The sequence below is a fragment of the Eubalaena glacialis genome, chromosome X (assembly GCF_028564815.1).
Source record: "Eubalaena glacialis isolate mEubGla1 chromosome X, mEubGla1.1.hap2.+ XY, whole genome shotgun sequence".
NCBI lineage: Eukaryota > Metazoa > Chordata > Mammalia > Artiodactyla > Balaenidae > Eubalaena > Eubalaena glacialis.
Window position 1 is genome coordinate 70,027,462 of NC_083736.1, and position 20,575 is coordinate 70,048,036.

Consider the following 20,575-nt stretch of genomic DNA (forward strand, 5'->3'; position numbering starts at 1 on the left):
CAAAAAATACATTCTTTTCAAGGGCCCATGTATGATATACCAAGATGTTCTATATCTTGATCCATTAAACAAAACACAACAAAGTTAAAAACTGAAATCATACAGAGTATATTCTCTGAACAGAACTGAATCAAACTAGAAATCAATAACAGAAAAATAATAGAAATCTCCAAATGCTTGGAAATTAAACAAGATACTTCTAGCTATGACTCAAAATGGAAGTCTCAAAAGAAAAAATACACTGAACTGAATGGAAATGAAAATAAAACACATCAAAATTTGTATGACAGCTAAAGCAGTGCTGAAAGGGAAATTTACAGCACTAAATGCTTATATTAGAAAAGAGGAAAAGCCTTAAATGAGTAATTTAAGGTTCCACCTCAAGGAAGTAGAAAACGATGAGCAAACTAAGTCAAAACAAGATGAAACTGAAAACAGAAAGAAAAAATAGAGAAAATCAATTAAATAAAAAGCTGGTTCTTTGAAAAGATCAATAAAATTGACAAACCTCTAGCAAGACTGACAAAAACAAGAGAATACACAATTACCAATACCATGAATGAAACAGAAGCTATCACTATAGATCCTAAAGACATCAAAAGGATAATAAGGGAATGTTATGAACAGTTCTATACATAAATTTGAAATGAACCAATTCCTCAAAAAGCACAAACTACCGCAACTCATTCAATATGAAATAATTTGAATAGTCTTATAACAATTAAGGAAATTGAATTAATGATTTAAAAACTCACAAAAAGAAATTTCCAAGGCCAGAAAGTTTCACTGGCAAATTCTACCAAAAATTAAAGATTAATTAACACAAATTCTACACACCTCTTTTAGAAAACAGAAGGGGGAACACTTCTCAACACATTTTATGAGGCCAATACCATCCTGATACCAAAATTAGACAAAGACAGTATAAAAACAACCGGATACAGACCAATATCTCATAAATATTCCCCAACAAAATATTAGCAAATAGAAGCCAGCAGTAGATAAAAAGAGTTATACATCATGACCAAATGGGTTTTATTCCAGGGATGCAAGGCTGTTCAGCTTGAAAATCAAGCTATGTAATATACCATGTTAACAGGCTAAAGAAAAAAAATATTTATCATATTAAGTGAGAAAGAAAAAGCATGTGACAAAATTATACACCCATTCATAGTAAAAACTCTTAGCAAACTAGGAATAGAGATGAATAGCAGGGAACTTGAATTTAATAAAGAGTATCTACAAAAAATCTACAGATATATCACAGTTATCAACACTGAATGCTCTTCTCTTAAGATCAAGAAGGCAAGGATGTCCACTCTCATCACTGCTATTCAACATGTTACTGAAGTTCTAGCCAGTGCAACAAGACAAGAAAAGGAAACAAACTACATTCAGATCAGAAAGGAAGAAATAAAACTATCCTTACTTGCAGATGACATAATGGTCTAGTAGAAAATCTCAAGGAATCTATAAAACAAACTCCTAGAACAAATAAGTGAGTTCAGCAAGATCACAGGTAAAACATCAACACAAAAATCAACTGCATTTCTACATACTACCAACGAACATGTGAAAAGTAAAATTAAAAATACAGTATCACTTACAATTCCCAAAAAATGAAATATTTAGGTGTAAATCTAACAAAACATATACAGGACTTATATGCTGAAAATTACAAAACAGTGATTAAAAAAATCAAAGATCTACATAAACAGAGATACTATGTTCACAGGAGGCTCAATATAGTAAAGATATCAATTCTCCCCAAATTGATGACAGGCGTAATGCAATTTCTAATAATTCTTGCAAGATTTTTATAGATTAGACAAGAGGATTCTAAAATTTATATATGAAGGCAAAGATATTAGACTAGCTAAAACAACTTGGAAAAAGTAGAATAAAGTGGGAGATATTGACTTGATACTAAGGCCTATTACATAGCTACAATAATCAAGACTATGTGGTAATGGCAGAAGGACAGATATACGGACGAATGGACTAGAACCAAAAAATAGTCCCACAGAAGTATAGCCAAATGATTTTTCACAAAATTGCAAAAGCGATTTGGTAGAGAAAGGATGGCTTTTTCAACAAATGGTGCTGGAGCAATTGGACATCCACAGGCAAAAAAAAAAAAAGAAAAGAAAAAGAAAAGTGAACTCAACCTAAATCTCACATCTTATACAAAAATTAATTTAAAATGCACCTTATACTTAAAATGTAAAGCCATAAACCTTTTAGAAAATAACATAGGAGAAAATCTCCAGGACCTAGGGCTTAGGGAACAATTCTTAGACTTGACAACAAAAGCATGACTAAAACAAAAACTGACAAACTAGACTTCACCAAAATTAAAAAGTTTTGCTCTGTGAAAGACCTTGTGAAGGAAATGAAAAGACAACCCATAGACTGGGAGAAAATATTTGCAAACCACATATGACAAATTACTCATACCTAAATTATATAAAGGATTTTCAACATTCAACAATAAAAAAGCAAACAATCCAGTTAGAAAATGGGCAAAAGACATGAAGAAACATTTCACCAAAGAGCATATACAGATGATAAATAAACACATGAAAAAAATGTTCAAAATAACCAGCCATCAGGGAAATGCAAATTAAGATCACAAGATACCACTACACACCTATGAAAATAGCCAAGATAAAAAACAGTGATAAAATCAAATGTTGGTGAGGATGCAGAGAAACTTGATCTCTCACACTTTACTGAAGGGAAGGTAAAACGGTGCAGCCACTCTCTAAAACAGTTTGGTAGTTTCTTAAAAAATGAAATAATCACTTACTGTGTAAACTAGAAATCGTACTCCTGGGCATTTATCCTAGAGAAATGAAAACTTAGGTCCACACAAAACCTGTACACAATGTTCATAGCAGCTTTATTTGTAATAGCCAAACCTGGAAATGAACAAAATGCCCTGCAGTAGACATACAGTTTGTATTATACAAGCTGGTACATCCAATCCATGGAATACTACTGTGTAGTAAAAAGGAATGAACTATTGATATACACAACAACTTGAACGAAACTAAAGGGCATTATGCTGAGTGAAAAAGGCCAATCTCAAATGGTCACATATACTATGATATAATTTATATAACAGTCTTGATATGACAAAATTATAAAGATGGAGAACAAATGAGTTATTGCCAGGAGTTAGGGATTGTGGCAACGTTGGTGGTCAGGATGGGTGTGACTGTAAAAGGGCAGAAAGAGAGGAATCTCTGTGGTGATAGAATATTTCTGTACCTTGATTGCAGTCATGCTTACAGGAATCTCTACATATGCGATTAAAAAAAAACATAGATATACACACACGTTGAAACAGTGCCAATTTCTTGGTTTTGATATCATAGGTAAGATGTAACCATTAGGAGAAATTAGGTGAAAGGGTCACAGTACCTCTCTAGACTGTCTTTGTAAGTTCCTTTGACTCTAAATAAAATAAATAAATAAACATATAAATAAATATAAATAAAATAAAGTAAAAAAAAAGGGGCCCTGAGACTGTTAAAATTGCTTCCTCGCTACATAAGACAACATTAGGTCACTATCTTAAAACTTATTTTAATGTGTCTTTCTAACTGGTTAACAATAAACAAAATTATATTTATATTCTATTTCTGAACATTACTGAGTCATGAGAAAACAGAAGATAGGTAGAAAAACAGACATAATCTCTCACATTTGTGAATTTAATCTAGACAAGTTTACAGATTTAGCTACTCAAGAGTAACCCCTCAAATCCATGGAGTTTGTGTGTGTGTGTGTGTGTGTATGTGTGTGTGATGTGTGTATGTGTGTGTATATATATATGCATGGTGAATCTGAATCAGAGACACTTTCTGGCATATGTTTAGGAGGCTTAATTTGTTAGTGAAAAAGCCAAGCTGACAGCTCAACATCCACATTTCATTGTTGTTCCCTACTAGTTACCAAATATGACTATTATGGGACAAATCATATGCTATTATGATATTTACAAATTTGGGAAACTGAGCAAGTCAAACGTTTAGATTAAATTTGACAAATTAGACTAGGATAACGCAATAAAATTACTTCTTCACACTCATGCACAAATAATAATTGTTTAAAACATGGCAAACAAAATATAAAAATGTACTTATTCTTTAAAAAGTTATATAATCATTTTTAAAGTAACTTTACTGTACTCAAACAATCCCTTTGTAAGCTCTCCCAGACTCTATAGATTTTAAATACCTAATAAGAATATACTCCTCCTATGGTCTAACTGGAATTTCCCTAGTTTTAACCCTAGGTGTAGTTCAGGACTCTGTTAGCATTAAAACACGTTTTACACACAAAATATAATACCTTTCATACTTTAGAACATTTATTAAGTCATATCTTAGCCATCTTTTCATTAAACTAACCCCATCTCTTCATCACTTTCTTAAAGGCAATGCTTTCAACGTGTATGTGTGTGAGCAAATGTTTATATGTATGTATACACATAAATTTTTCTCTTCCAAATGCAGTTCAAGTATGTAATTGCTGATAGTTAAAAGCAACATCAACATCACCTATATAACACAACCTCTACCTGCAGTTGTTTAAAGTATATTATTCAAAGTCTTACAATAAGTAAAGAGATCAAGAATACCTTGTTAACCTTAAGACACTCTAACAGATGTATCACCAAAGATGATATAAAAATGGCCAATAAGCACATAAAATGACGCTTGACATCAACTAACGTTAGGGAAATGCAAATTAAAATCACATGAGATTCCATTACATACCTATTAGAATGGGTAAATTTTTTTATTTTTAAATATGATAATACCAAGGACACAGAACAACTGGAACCCTCATACATTGCTGGTGGGAATGCAAAATTGTACAACCACTTTGGAAAACAGTTTGGCAGTTTCCTACAAAGCTAAACATAAATTTACCATATAACCCGGCAATTGCACTCCTGGATTTTCATTTCACTTGGATAAATATCTATGGTCACACAAAACTTATACATGAATGTTTAAAGCAGCTTCAATTTTAATTTCAAAACCTGGAAACAATTCCAATGTCTCTCAAATAGAAATGGTTAAACAAACTACTCATTCACACAACGAATACATCCATATAATGAAAATAAACCATACATCCATACAATGGACACATCCATACAATGGAATACTACTCAACAATAAAAAGGAGCAAACTATTGACATATGCAACAATGTGGATGAATCTCAAATGCATTTTGCCATGTGAAAAAAGTGAGACTGAAAAGGCTACAAATTGTATGATTCCATAAGTGAATTTCCTAAGGGGTGATGAAACCATTTTATATCTTGACTACATCTTGCATTTGTCAAAAATTATAGTAGTAGACACTAAAAAGTAAATTTTACTATATGTAGATTTAAAATGATTTTTTAAAAACTATCTATACATTCAGAAATGCTTCCTACCTCACATTAGTTTCATCATTAAATTCTTCAGCCCATTTTTTCCTTGATTGAGCAGTTGTAGAACCATCTAAACGGTAATAGTCTATGTTTCGGAGCCACTTCCCTTCACCTGAAAATTCAACAAGAAAAGAAAAAAGAGACATATATTGTTATCCTAGTACTAAAAGATTTTCTTCCTTGCTTGCCATTTGAAAGCTGGTCACAGGCCTTCCCTGGTGGCACAGTGGTTAAGAATCCGCCTGCCAATGCAGGGGACACGGATTTGAGCCCTGGTCCAGGAAGATCCCACATGCCGTGGAGAAACTAAGCCCGTGCACCACAACTACTGAGCCTGCGCTCCAGAGCCCATAAGCCGCAACTCCTGAAGCCCGGGTGCCTAGAGCCCATGCTCTGCAACAAGAGAAGCCACCGCAATGAGAAGCCCGTGCACCGCAACAAAGAGTAGCCCCCGCTCACTGCAACTAGAGAAAGCCTGCGCACAGCAACAAAGACCCAACACAGCCAAAAATTAAAAAAAAATTTTTTTTTAAAAGCTGGTCATATATATTCAATTTGCATAGCAAGACAAATTTTTTTAATCAAGGGATAATTCATTGTATTACAAATAAATTCACTACAGATTTCCTTCCAACAGATATTGAATAGCAAAGGTACTTTTCAAAAGTATTTCATCTACATGTAAATGTCTGAAAAGATTTCCTTGATTAGAATCCTATAAAACTTTCAAAAGAATATGATTAAGCTGTATTATGCTCATGAAGCTTCTTTTTAATTAAATCTATAAATGACCAGGTTTCCCACCTTGTTATCAACAAGTTGATACTAAACAGATAAAAACCAGAGACATAGAACACGTTTATTCATTCAGTGAACAAATATTTACAGAATGCCTATTTATGTGCCAAAAATATTCTATGATTTAGCCACAAATATCAGCATATGTTCCTATTTCATGACAATTACATATTTGTGAGCATGTATGTACAAGTAAAGAACTGTGATTTTATAAGTTAAACACTGATCAGACATGTCAACATTTGCACACTGAGGTAAAATTTTACCCAAGCCTGACATTCATACTAAAATACCAACGGATAAAGTACTTATGACACTTTTATATTTTATCATACATAATTTCCATTCTAATTCTTTAACTGCAAACATAATACTACTATTTCCACTCCAAGCAAAATTCATATCATCACACCCTAGAGTTTTAATATAAAACAAGTTGACAACACTGAGATTTATGTCTTTCAGCAAACTTCTTAGTTAAATTCAGTGCGTTAGTTTAAAAAATGCTTTTTGGTAGTATGGTCATTTTAGTAATGTTAATTCTTCCGATCCAATGGCCATACTACCCAAAGCAATCTACAGACTTAATGCAATCCCTATCAAAATACTCAGGACATTTTTCACAGAACTAGAATAGATAATCCCTAAAATTTATATGGAACCACAAGACCCCAAATTGCCAAAGCAATCCTGAGAAAAAAAAGAACAAAACTGGAGGTATCACCCTTTCAGACTTCAGATTATACTACAAAGCTACACAGTAATCAAAACAGTGTGGTACTGGCAGAAAAACAGATGCATAGATCAATGGAACAGAATAGAGAGCCCAGAAATAAACCCACATACCTATGGTAAATTAATCTACAACAAGGGAGGCAAGAATATATATGGAGAAAAGACAGTCTCTTTGATAAGTGGGGCTGGGAAAACTGGACAGCTACATGTACAATGAGATTAGAACATTTTCTCACACTGTATAAAAAATCAACTTTACATGGATTAAAGACCTAAATGTAAGACTTGAAACCATACAACTCCTAGAAGAGAACACAGGCAGAACACTCTTTGACAGAAAGTGTAAAAATATTTTCTTGGATCTATCTCCTAAGGCAAAATAAATAAAAGCAAAAATAAACAAATTGGACTTAATTAAACTTAAAAGCTTTTGCACAGCAAAGGAAACCATTGACAAAACGAAAAGAAAACCCACAGAATGGGAGAAAATATTCGCAAACAATATGAACAACAAGGAGTTAATATCCAAAATATACACACAGTTCATACAACTAAATATCAACAAACAAACAACAGTATCAAAAAATGGATGGAAGACCTGAACAGACATTTTTCCAAAGAGGACATACAGATGGTTGACAGGGACATGGAAAGATGTTCAACATAGCTAATTATTAGAGAAATGCATATCAAACTCACAATGAGATATCACCTCTCACCTGCCAGAATGGCTATCATCAAAAAATCTACAAATAACAAATGTTGGTGAGGATGTGAAGAAAAGGAAACCCTTTGTATACTGTTGGTGGGAATGTAAACTGGTGCAGCCACTATGGAAAACAGTATGGAGGTTCCTCAAAAAACTAAAAATAGAACCACCATATCATCCAGCGATTCCACTCTTGGGTATGTATCAGAAAACCTGAAAACACTAATTCAAACACATACATGTACACACATACATGTACACAGCAGTAGTCAAGATATGGAAGCAACCCAAGTGTCCATCAATGGGCAAATGGATAAAGAAGATGTGGTACACACACACACACACACACACACACAGGAATATTACTCAGCCATAAGAAAAAGAATGAAATTCTGCCATTTTCAGCAACATGGATGGACCTAGGGAATATTATGCTTAGTGAAATAATTCAGAGAGAGAAAGACAGATACTGTATAATATCACTTATATGTAGAATATAAAAAAATAACACATACAAAGGTATATTGCAAAACAGAAACAGACTCAGAGATATAGAAAACAAACTAGTGGTTACCAGTGGGGAGAAGCAAGAGAGGAGGCGTAAGGGAGGCATAAGGGATTAAAAGATACCAACTACTATGTATAAAATAAGTAAGCAACAAGGGTATTGTATAGCACAGGGAATTATAGTCATTATTTTATAAAACTTTTAATGAAGTATAATCTGCAAAAATACTGAATCACTATGCTGTACACCTGAAACTAATATAATATTATAAATCAACTATACTTCAATTAAAAAAATCTATTCCTTTGAGAATTTGGACTAAAACAAACAAACAAAACAGCAAAAGTAAGTATGTCTCATCAAGTCAAATTTTGTTTATGTCCTAAGGACTGTAATATCCTACAAGATTCAAATATTAAGGATTTTTGGAATAAATGATCTAGTTTTATTAATGATATTCCTACAAACAGGATGTGTTTCAATTGTTTTCCTTTTAAATAATATTAAAAGTTTAAAAGTCTTAGGATACATCTTAAGGTATATAAGAATAAATTATCCCTGAAGAAAAATCTAAAATTAACAAATTAATAAAAATAAAAACCCCACATGATCATCTCAGTAGACACAAAGAAATCATTTGACAATGTTCAATACACATTCATGATAAGAAAAACACACTCAAAAAACTGGAAATACCAATACAAGGAACTTCCTCAACATGATAAATGATATCTATGAAAAAAATACAAATAACACCATACAGAATGGTGAAAGATCAGATGCTTTCCCTCTAAGATTAGGAAAAAGAAAAGGATGTCTGGTTTTGTCACTTTAATTCAACACTGTACTAGACGTTCTAAGGAGGGAAATGGTCAAGAAAAAGAAATAAAAGTAATCCATATTGTAAAGGAAGAAGTAAATTATCTCTATCTGCAGATGACATGATCTTGTATAAGGAAAATCCTTTAAAAATCCACAAAACACTATTTGAACTAATAAATGAGTTATTATGAAAAACTTAATTTATACATTTGCAATGAAGAATCCAAAACTAAAAGAGCACAATTCCATTTACAATACTATCAAAAAGAATAAAATAAATTTAACATAAGAAATGCAAAATGCATACACTGAAAACTATAAAACATTGGTGAAAGAAATTAAAGACCTAAATAAATGGTAAAACATCCCATGTTCATAGATCAGAAGACTTAACATTGTTAAGAAGGCAATACTTCCTAAAATGAACTACAGATTCAATGCAATCACTATCTGAATCCAAGCTGACTTCTTTGTAAAATTTACAAGCTAATTCTAGAATTCATATGGAATTGCAAGGGACCCAGAATAGCCAAAAAAATCTTGAAGAGGAACAAAGTAGGAGTACGCACACTTTCAAAACTTATGTTCAAAGCAAAGGTAATCAAGACTGTGCTACTAGCATGAGGACTGACATACAGATCAATGGAATAAAACTCAGAGTCAAGAAATAAACCTGTCTCTTTGGTCAACTAATTTTTAACAAGGGTACCATGAACAGTGAATGGGGAAAGAACAGTCTTCTCAACCGGTAGACTGAAGTTGGACCTTTACCTCATACCAAATGTAAAAATTAACTCAAAATGCATCAAAGACCTAACTGTAAGAGCTGAAACTATATAATTCTTTGAAGGAAACATAGGGGTAAATAGTCATGGACTTGGATTTGGCAATGGTTTCTTAGATATGACACTAAAGGCGTAAGTAACAAAAGAAGAAAAATAAAATTGGACTTCATCAAAATGAAAACCTTTTCTGCATCAAAGAATACTACCAAGAAAATGAAAAGACAACGAAAAGAATGAGAAAATATTTACAAAGCATGTATCTGATAAGGGCCTGGTATGCAGAAAATTTTTTAAATTAAAAAAAAAATTTTTTAAGGTCTTTCGACTCAATAACAAAAAGACAAATGGGCAAAGGACCTGAATAAACATTTTTCCAAAGAAGATATACAAATGGCCATGAAAAAATAGTCAACATTATTAGTCATTAGAGAAATACAAATCAAAATCAAAATGAGATACCATTCCACACCCACTAGGATGGCTATAATTCAACAACAACAACAACAACAGAAAACAAGTGTTGGTAAATATGTGGGGAAATCAGAACCCTTGAACACTACTTCTTGAGAATGTAAAATAGTGCAGTCAGTGTAGAAAAGAGTTTGGTGGATCCTCAATACATTAAACTTAGAATTGCCATATGGCCCAATAATTCCATTCCTAACTAAATATTCAAAAGAATTAAAGACAGATGTTTAAAGAAATAAAAACTTGTATACGAATGTTCATAGCAGCACTATTCACAATAGCCAAAAGGAGAAAACAACTCAAATATCTATGAATTAATGAATGAATAATCAAAATGTGGGTATTATCCATGAAATGGAATATTATTAGGCCACAAAAAGGAATACAGCACTGACACTTGCTACAACTTGGATGAACCTTAAAAACATGCTATGCGAATGAAGCCAGTCACAAAAGACCACATATTATATGACTATTTATGTGAAAGGTCCAGAATAGGTCAATCTATACAAACAAAGTAGATTAGTGATTGCTTAGGGGTAAAGAGGTAGAAAGGGGGTTAGCAGAATGACAGCTAAAGGGTACAGGGTTTCTTTGGTGTTGATTAATATGTTCGAAAATTGACTATGGTGATAGTTGCACAACTCTGAAAATGTACTAAAAACCATTGAATTGTACACTTTAAATGGGTAAACTGCATGATATGTGAATCATAACTCAATAACGCTGTTTAAAAAAACAAAAAAAAATTTTGCTACAACTGCAGCAACAAAGACCACATTTATATGGATAAGGACAAAAAGAAAGTACAGAAAAAATAGATATATTAGGGTTGTGGGTCTGGGTAATATTGTTTTCTTCTATTGTTAAAATGTTTATACAATATGTTTAAATGAATGTTTTTAAAATTATGATATACAAATGTAACTCACCCTTATAAATAAGAGGTTTATCTTTATCTTCTGTCTTCTCCCTACTAGCCAATTCAAGAAAATCTTCAATCAAGTCCAGAGATATGAGAGACTGGCTGAAAACAAGGCTAAAAAGACAAGTTAGTATTCATGGATTAGAAGATTCACAAACAACACGATTTTAATCTAAACCTCAGTAAATATCCAAAAGAATTAAAAATTAGAAATTTGTAGAAATTAACAAGCTGATTCTAAAGTTTATATGGGTATGCCAAGCACAAAGAGTAGCCAAAACAATTTTGAAAGGAAAAAAGTTGGAGGCCTAACTCTACGTGATTTCAACACAAAGCTAGTGTAATCAAAATAGTGTAGTACTGAGGAGACCAACACAAATCAGTGGAACAGAATATAGTCCTGATATAAAGCTACACTATAGTTAACTGGTTTTTGACAAATAGGCAAAAGCAATTCAATGGAAAAAAATTAGTGTTTTTAACAATGGTCTTGGCAAAATTGGATATTCATATGCCAAAAAAATGAATTTCCATCTAAGCTTCAGCTGCACAAATAGGGAATAGAAGAATCTGATTTGACAAAAGTTCTTCTTAAAAAAAAAAAAAAAGTCTTAGTTGACCACAAGTCAATATGAACCAATAGTGTTATTTAGATGTTGGAAAACTGCTCCATCAGACTGCAGGAATGGAAGGATAGGGTCCGGAATAAACAAGAACCAGCCTCACTATAATTGTGTTAATAAAAATTCAGCTGAAGTGTTTGTGACCATATTTTGAGATAAGTGCTAAAAAAATGAAGTATATTCAAGACCATGTCAGGACTGAAATTATGCCATACAAAGAACAGATAAATCAACTGAGAAGAAAAAGCTAAAAGTGACGAGAGATAAACCCACCATTATCTGAAGGAGACAATTGAAATAGTAGTAGTGATGTCTGCAACCTACTTTGAAAGGCATCAGGAAAATAAGATGGATGATGGATAGATATGTAATAAATGAAGTATGATAAAATATAGAATATAGTATAGATTCTAGGTGACAGGTATATAGGTATTCACTCTAAAAATTCTTTCTACATTTTGTTATGTTTGAAAATTTCCATAATGAAATGTTGGACAAATAAAGAATAGTAGTAATCACAATTCCAGAAATGCAGTTTTATAGTCTTAACGTTGATAACACCTATCAGTTGGGTTAATAACTAAAAATGATCATTATAACAGTATTTTTAAAAAGCAGTAGATACATTCTATTTTAGACCAGGGGGGAAATAGCTATAGGAAGAGTATAAACTAAAGATAAAGATCCATTTTCTAACACTTTGAAGTATTCAACTATAGGGAGCCTTCTGAGATAGAAAATATTCTACCCAGGAGAGGCCAGGAGAACATCCATGATGAACATGGTAGAAGAGATTCCTGAACTGGTTAGGAAATTAAAAGACTACTAAAATTTCCCCTATACTCATAAAATTCTTGTATGGTACCCAATAAAAATTAACTTTAAACTACAGAAGTTAATAGATAAAAAAGCATAAGCATGTCTAGAGCATTAATCTCTCTTGGTCTTTCAGGAACTCTGAGTTCAAATATCCACTTTCTACTTGACATCTCTCATGGACATCTAACAGGCCTTGGAAACTTAACAAAGCCAGAGCAGGACTCTTTACTACCTCTAATAAACTTACTTCTCCCTTAATCTTCTCCATTTTAGTAAATAACACCATAATCTACCAGCCACTTAGGGGGAAAGCCTGAGGGTCATCTTTGACTCCTCTCTCCTTCTTACTGCCCTGCACTTAATCTACCAAGTGCTGTTGTTTCTATTCCAAAACATACCCTTCATCTCCACTACTACCACTCCATTCCAAGCCAACATCATCCCTTATCTGAACCACTTGTTTCTGTATAAGTGGCAATATGTAACAAAAAAAACTTATAGTGAGTACCTATTAGATGCCAGGATAGGAGTTAATTAAAAAGGAATAAAACAGTCTGTGTCTTCAAACAACTCACTATCCAGCGAAAAGACACATCAAGTACATCAGAATGTGTTAAGTGTAGAGTAGAGGTATATTAAAAGGTGGTATGAAAATATAACAGAGCTACCTCTTTCCAGGAAAGTTAAAGAAACTAAATTTGACACTTTTTTTAAGATAGAAGATTGTTTTACTTTAGCCTTATGTTAAAGTGCTTAAAGTTTTTAATAAAAAAATTGTTATATTAAAAGCATTATATTTTTAAAATATTTTATGACCAGAACTTGGGATCTTATAAAAGCCTAAACAGTTAAGTCTGGTTCAAAACTTTAAAAGTATGTTTTTTAAATAATAAAATGAAGGATAAGATTGGGGGCTGGAATCCAGGGAAGGGAAAGGGGGCACAAATGCTAGAAGTAAAACAAACAGGAACAAAAAACAAAGGAGAAATAATAAAGAGAGTAGTCAAAGAGGTGAAATAAAGTCTGAGAGGTGTCCACTAGATTTGGAAATTAGAAGGTCATTAAGTGACTTTAGGGGGGAAAACTCAGTAAAGTAATAGGGTAGAAGCCACACTGCATGGATTGAAAAATGATTCTGAAAATGATGAAATACAAATATCAACTAGAGACTTGGCTCAAGGAAATAAGTTCAAGATGCTATAGCCAGAAGGGGAAAACAGCACTGAAGAAATAACCAGAATATGCACTCAGAAACAGTGACTTAGAAGGAAGATAGTTGTCACTACACTAACCATGAAATTATATCTTTAGAAAGAAAGAAAACAAAACAGATTTCTTTAAATAAATTGTTTAAACAATAAAAAGGTTATCAAAAGGTTCATATAATAAAAATAGGAAATAGGAAAAGAACTTACACTTTATCCCCAATTTCCTCTGCCATTCGAAGGATTTCAAAGAGAAGTACCATTTTTCCAGAATGCTCTAAAACTTCAGCATCAGCATCTGTAACAAAATCTTTGTACCAGTCTGGAGCTGGGCTGCTTGGATTAGAAGAGGAAGTAGCTTTACCTAAACAAAATAAATGAAACATAAATAAGTAGGCAAATAAGGGAAGAAGCTGAAAGACTCCAGAGAGGGATTAAGACAGAGATTAAGAGAAAGACATATAGACCAACCAACCCAGGGAGAGAGTGAGAAAGAAAGAGATTGGTAAGGATGTGGGAGAGGGGTGCAAAACACACACACACACACACACAGAGGGAGAGAGAGAAAAAAGACAACCCTAGGAGAGAAAGAGCTCTACATTCTGAGAGAAAGACACAAGATGGGGGAGGTAAGGTAGAGGGGACCCTGGAAGAGGGAGGTAAAGAGACAGAGAATCAGAAAGACACACAAAGGCACATATAAACATACACATATGTACACAGAGGAAGAAAGACATGGGGGAGGGGCACCAAGTGAGACAGTAAGCAAGAGACAGACCCTGAGAAAGTGCAACTATGAGAAACAGAACGTGGGGGCGGGAGGGCTCAGAAAGACAGAGACCCAAAGAGATGAAACCCCTCAGGTCCTGAGACAGTATAAACCCCAAAGCACACCCCAAGAGATAGGGACCAGGAGAGAAAGACCTAGAGACCCAAAGAGAGAGGGAGAGAGGAAAAGAAGAAGGGAAGGGAGACTGACTCACGTAGAGATCAAGGGAGAAAAGATCTTAGGGGCAGGAAACATTTCACTGTGCTACTAGAATTCTGGAAAACTCAAACAAGGATTGATCCCAGCATCACCATATCATGTTAAATCATTTTGCTCTTACTTTCCCCATAAACTTTGACTATAAAAGGTGTAAACAGATTGCCAACAGACACATGAAAGAATGCTCAACATCATTAATCATTAGAGAAATGCAAATCAAAACTACAATGAGATATCATCTCATACCGCTCAGAATGGCCATCATCAAAAAATCTACAAACAATAAATGCTGGAGAGGGTGTGGAGAAAAGGGAACACTCTTGCACTGTTGGTGGGAATGTAAATTGATGCAGCCAGTATGGAGAACAGTTTGGACGTTCCTTAAAAAACTAAAAATAGAACTACCATACAACCCAGCAATCCCACTACCGGGCATATACCCTGAGAAAACCATAATTCAAAAAGAGTCATGCACCAAAATGTTCATTGCAGCTCTATTTACAATAGCCAGAACATGGAAGCAACCTAAGTGTCCATCAACAGATGAATGGATAAAGAAGATGTGGCACATATATACGATGGAATATTACTCAGCCATAAAAAGGAATGAAACTGAGTTATTTGTAGTGAGGTGGATGGACCTAGAGTCTGTCATACAGAGTGAAGTAAGTCAGAAAGAGAAAAACAAATACCGTATGCTAACACATATATATGGAATCTAAAAAAAAAAAATGGTCATGAAGAACCTAGGGGCAAGATGGGAGTAAAGATGCAGACCTACTAGAGAATGGACTTGAGGGTACGGGGAGGGGGAAGGGTAAGCTGGGACAAAGTGAGAGAGTGCCATGGACATATATACACTACCAAACGTAAAATAGATAGCTAGTGGGAAGCAGCCACATAGCACAGGGAGATCAGCTCGGTGCTCTGTGACCACCTAGAGGGGTGGGATAGGGAGGGTGGGAGGGAGGGAGACGCAAGAGGGAGGGGGTGTGAGCTATATGTATACATATAGCTGATTCACTTTGTTACACAGCAGAAACTAACACACCATTGTAAAGCAATTATGCTCCAATAAAGATGTTAAAAAAAAAGGTGTAAGAAGAGAGTAACACAAAATAATCTATGAAAGATATAAACAGTTCAGTTTAAAATAAGGAATGTACAGGTTTAACCTGTTTCTGTATCTTCTCTCAATTGCCTTTTAATGCAAAGTACTTTAAATTTTTATATATTTTGTTATAAAATATTTTACATATTCAGAAAAGTATATAGAATATAAAGAACAGCAGTGTTCCCATATCCCATCTTCATCAAATTTTAAAACGCGTTAAATCTACTTCTGATGCAATTGAAGCCTAATATGTGACCCTAACCAATACTGTTCTCTTCTTTTCCCCCTTCTTTTTGAAAAGTAAATAAAACCCTAAACTTTATATTTACTATTTATGTTCATGTTTTTATATTTTCACTACATTTGTATCACTAAACTGTAATTATGTGTCATGGTTTTAAACTATATGTAAATGGTACCATACTGTTTGTATAATTTTACAACCTACTTTTTCACTGAATCGAGTTTTTCATTTTCCACTCAAAGTGAGACTTATTCAATAATTCTAACTGCCATATAGTATTCCACTGCATGAATATACCATAATTTATTAGTTCTCCTGTTCATAGACATTTAGATTATTTCTCATGTTTGGCTACTGTGAAATAACTGCAATGAACACTCAGTGTTGTTGTATTTTTCTAGAATGTTGTCTACTTCATCTAAGTTTAAAATTTTCTGGTATAAAATTATGCTCATGATTCATAAAATATCACATTAAACATACCTACTTTATATTCTTATCAAATAGTTCTAATATCTGTGGTTCTTGACAATCTGATCATGCTGTTTGTTTTTTGTGTTAACTTTGGCAGGTTGACTGATAACTTATTTTGTTGCTAACTTTTCCTAATGTTGATTGCTTCTTTAGGTACTCTATAACTTTTTCTTGTCATTTCACTTTCAATGCAGCTGTAATATGAGAGAATCCTCGGTAGCCTGGGTTGACATCATACAACTCCACAGTGATTCTGCATCTGCTTCCGTCAGGTACTCCAGGGGATCACCAACCCAGAATTACTTTTGAGGTTAGTATTTCAGCTTGAGATTTTTAGACTATGTAAATAATGTAAATTCAAACCATAAACCATGTGAGGGAAAGCCCATGATTATGAATCCAAGAAAACTATTTTTGAAACCCATAGCCCAGGGTGACACAGATAAGCTTCCTTGTCATCTCCTTGTCATCTCCCTGGATTGATGGGAAATTTTTTTTCTATCCTATTCTTCTATGGAGTATGTACCTATGTTAAACAGATTCAGCTTTAATCTGAGTTCTAAGAACTCTCGACCTTATAGAGGGCTCAAGGCCTTGAATCTTACCCCTGGGTAGGTGAAAACCAAAGCTGCTACTCTCAAGACTAGCCTATCCCTAGAGCTTCCGTAGCATACCTTCTTGAACTTACTGTTTAGGTTATCAGTTCCTTCTTTTTTGTCTGGGTCCTGGTGATTTCCATTACTTTTACAGAGCTCATTATGCATTTGTATTTAAACCACAATAAACTATTGCCTAAATGTACCACGTATTTTCAAGATTCCATGCCTTTCCTTGAATGTCTTATATTACATTCTCCCCCTCTTTTCTTGACCAACTTCCATGCATATTTTACTATCTTTCAAGAGTCAACAAAAATTTCATCTTAGAACAGCCTTCTTAAGAGGGTGACCCTTGGCTGTTGTCTGGGACCTTGAATGGTAAACCGTTCCCTGTACTGATTTTAAACTTTCCCTGAGAAGAGGGGATTGCTGCGCCTCGTCTAGGCACCTAGAAAGAAAACACCTGTTTTCGTTCTGGGAGTCTGGAATTTGGTAAGAGCCAGGCAGAAAGTGCCTATGTCACCAGTCCCCAGTAAAAACCTTGGGTACTTAGTCTCTAAAGAGCTCCTCTGGTAGACAACACTTCACATATGTAGCCATAACTTGTTGCTGCAGAAATTAGTACATCCTGTGTGACTCCACTGGGATAGGACTCTTGGAAGGTTATGCCTGGTTTCCTCTGGACTTTGACCGATATGTGCCTTTTCCCTTTCCTGATTTTGCTTTGTACCCTTCTGTTGTAATAAACCATAGTCCTGAATATGACTACATGCTGAGTCCTATGAATCACCAAACCAGGGGGGAGCTTTGAGGAATCCTGACACATAGCTTATCAAGCATATGCTAACTAAAATTCCTTTCTACAATTAGTCAACTGGCAAATAATCAGTGCCTTTGGGAATTTTGCAGTTCCACAGACTGCACACAACTTCAGCAATGGTTACCCAATTTAATTAAGGTAATTTATATACGGTAAAAGTGTAAGCAATTATAAAAAAAGCTGGCAGAAAGGTACTACAAATGTGGCAGCTAAATAAGAAGTCTAAAAGCTTAGCACAGGTGACAATTTCTGTGCAAATACAATAGATTCATTCTAATTGTAATCCTGTTGGATATAATCACAACAGAGTAATCTCTAAAAAAATAAAAAGTGACCCAGAAAAATATGGGCTACTCCAGTTCATAAATATCCTGAATAAATAATTAAAACCTGCAAATAGATATTTCATGCTGAATATTCTTACTTCATCATCGACATGGATTAATCATTCCTTCTGTTATAACTCTGTATTGTGTATGCATACATGACAATAACAGTGAATTAATAAATCAAAGCCACTTCTAAATATCTACTCTGGATATCAAAAAATGTTTACAAGGCAAGGCACAAAAGAAATACAAACAAATAGAAAGCAACACTTTTATCCCTAATTTCTTCAAGCAATCTAAATATATATTTAAACACCATATTTGCAGCAAGATACACTGTAGTTTTTTTTTCTTATAATAACGAACTTTATTTTATACCAGAATTCTACTACACAAGAATACTGGGAGGAGTCATTGGAAATGCAGATTATTGTTAAATGCAACTTAAAAAATACTCTCCCCATCCCATTTAGGTAGCACAGATGTTTCTATGCCTACTAAACTCAGTGGCGCTATTGGAAATGCAACATATTTGCCAGTCTAGTGAAGAACATTCCCCACCAGACCAAGCACCTCTGAAGACCAGGCCCCTTTGCTTTTCCTTTGATTTCTGGTGTCAGCACACTGATATGCACTAGGTATTTTTGAATCAGTAGAATGACTGAAAGAATTAGGCTATAAATTCATCTATCAATCAATCAATCACCATCATCACTGTCTTCAAAATGTATCCCAAAGTAAAAGACCAGCAGAACCAAAGAATCAGAGATACTTCTTACCACCTCCTAAAACTGAATCTCTTTCCTGACTCCACCCCCTTTTCAGGCTACCACCTCACCCCTTATCTCTTCTTACCTTTTTTTAAATTGAAGTGCATTTAATTTACTATGTTGTGTTAGTTTCAGATGTACAGTAAAGTGATTCAGTTATATATATATATATTCTTTCTCTGATTCTTTTCCCTTATAGGTTATTAGAAAATATTGAGTATAGTTCCCCGTGCCATACAGTAGGTCCTTGTTGATCATCTATTTTATATATAGTAGTGTGTATATGTTAATCCCAAACTAATTTATCCCTCTTCTCCTTTCCCCTTTGGTAACCATAAGTTTGTTTTCTGTCTGTGGGTCTATTTCTGTTTTGTATATAAGTTCATTTGTATCATTTTTCTTTTTTGATCTTCCACATGTAAATGATATCGTATGGTATTTGTCTTTCTCTTTCTGACTTACTTCACTTAGTATGATAATCTCTAGGTCCATCCATGTTGCTGCAAATGGCATTATTTCATTCTTTTTTATGGCTGAGTAATATTCCACTGTATACATATGTATGTGTGTGTGTATGTATACATATACACACACACACACACACACACACACATACCACATCTTCTTTATCGATTCATTTGTTGATGGACATTTAGGTTCCTTTCATGTCTTGGTTATTGTAAATAGTGCTGCAATGAACACTGGGGTGCATGTATCTTTGCAAATTATGTTTTTCTCTGGATATATGCCCAGGACTGGGATTTCAGGATCATATGGTATCTCTGTGTTTTAGTTTTTTAAGGAACCTCCATCACCTCACACCAGTCAGAATGGCCATCATCAAAAAGCCTACAAATAATAAATGCTGGAGAGGGTGTGGAGAAAAAGGAACTCTCCTACACTATTGGTGGGAATGTAAATTCATACAGCCACTATGGAGAACAGTATGGAGATTCCTTAAAAAACTACACTGTAGGGCTTCCCTGGTGGCGCAGTGGTTAAGAATCCACCTGCCAATTCAGGGGACACGGGTTCAAGCCCTGGTCTGGGAAGATCCCACATGTCGCAAAGCAACTAAGCCCGTGTGCTACAACTACTGAGCCTGCGCTCTAGAGCCCACGAGCCACAGCTACTGAGCCCGCGTGCCACAACTACTGAAGCCCGCATGCCTAGAGCCTGTGCTCCGCAACAAGAGAAGCCACCGCAACAAGAGCCCCGCTCACTGCAACTAGAGAAAGCCTGTGCGCAGCAATGAAGACCCAACGCAGCCAAAAATAAATAAATAAATTTTAAAAAACCTACACTGTAGTTTTAGAAATAAAGGTAGAATATCATTAAAATATTATATGTATAAATAGTAGTACTAGTAGAATGGTAAACT

At 34.2% G+C, this 20,575-nt stretch overlaps 1 protein-coding gene across 7 annotated transcripts in view; it reads right to left on the reverse strand.

Annotated features, from left to right (window-relative positions):
- Positions 1-20,575, reverse strand: part of ATRX (ATRX chromatin remodeler) — a 226,093-nt gene that overhangs the window by 46,735 nt on the left and 158,783 nt on the right. For all 7 annotated transcript variants that reach the window (XM_061179480.1, XM_061179477.1, XM_061179476.1 and 4 more), the window contains 3 exons: positions 14,067-14,220; positions 11,217-11,323; positions 5,463-5,571 (listed from right to left, as the gene is read on the reverse strand). In XM_061179480.1, coding sequence (XP_061035463.1) covers positions 5,463-5,571; positions 11,217-11,323; positions 14,067-14,220 — 370 coding nt within the window. The remainder of the gene's footprint in view (positions 1-5,462; positions 5,572-11,216; positions 11,324-14,066; positions 14,221-20,575) is intronic.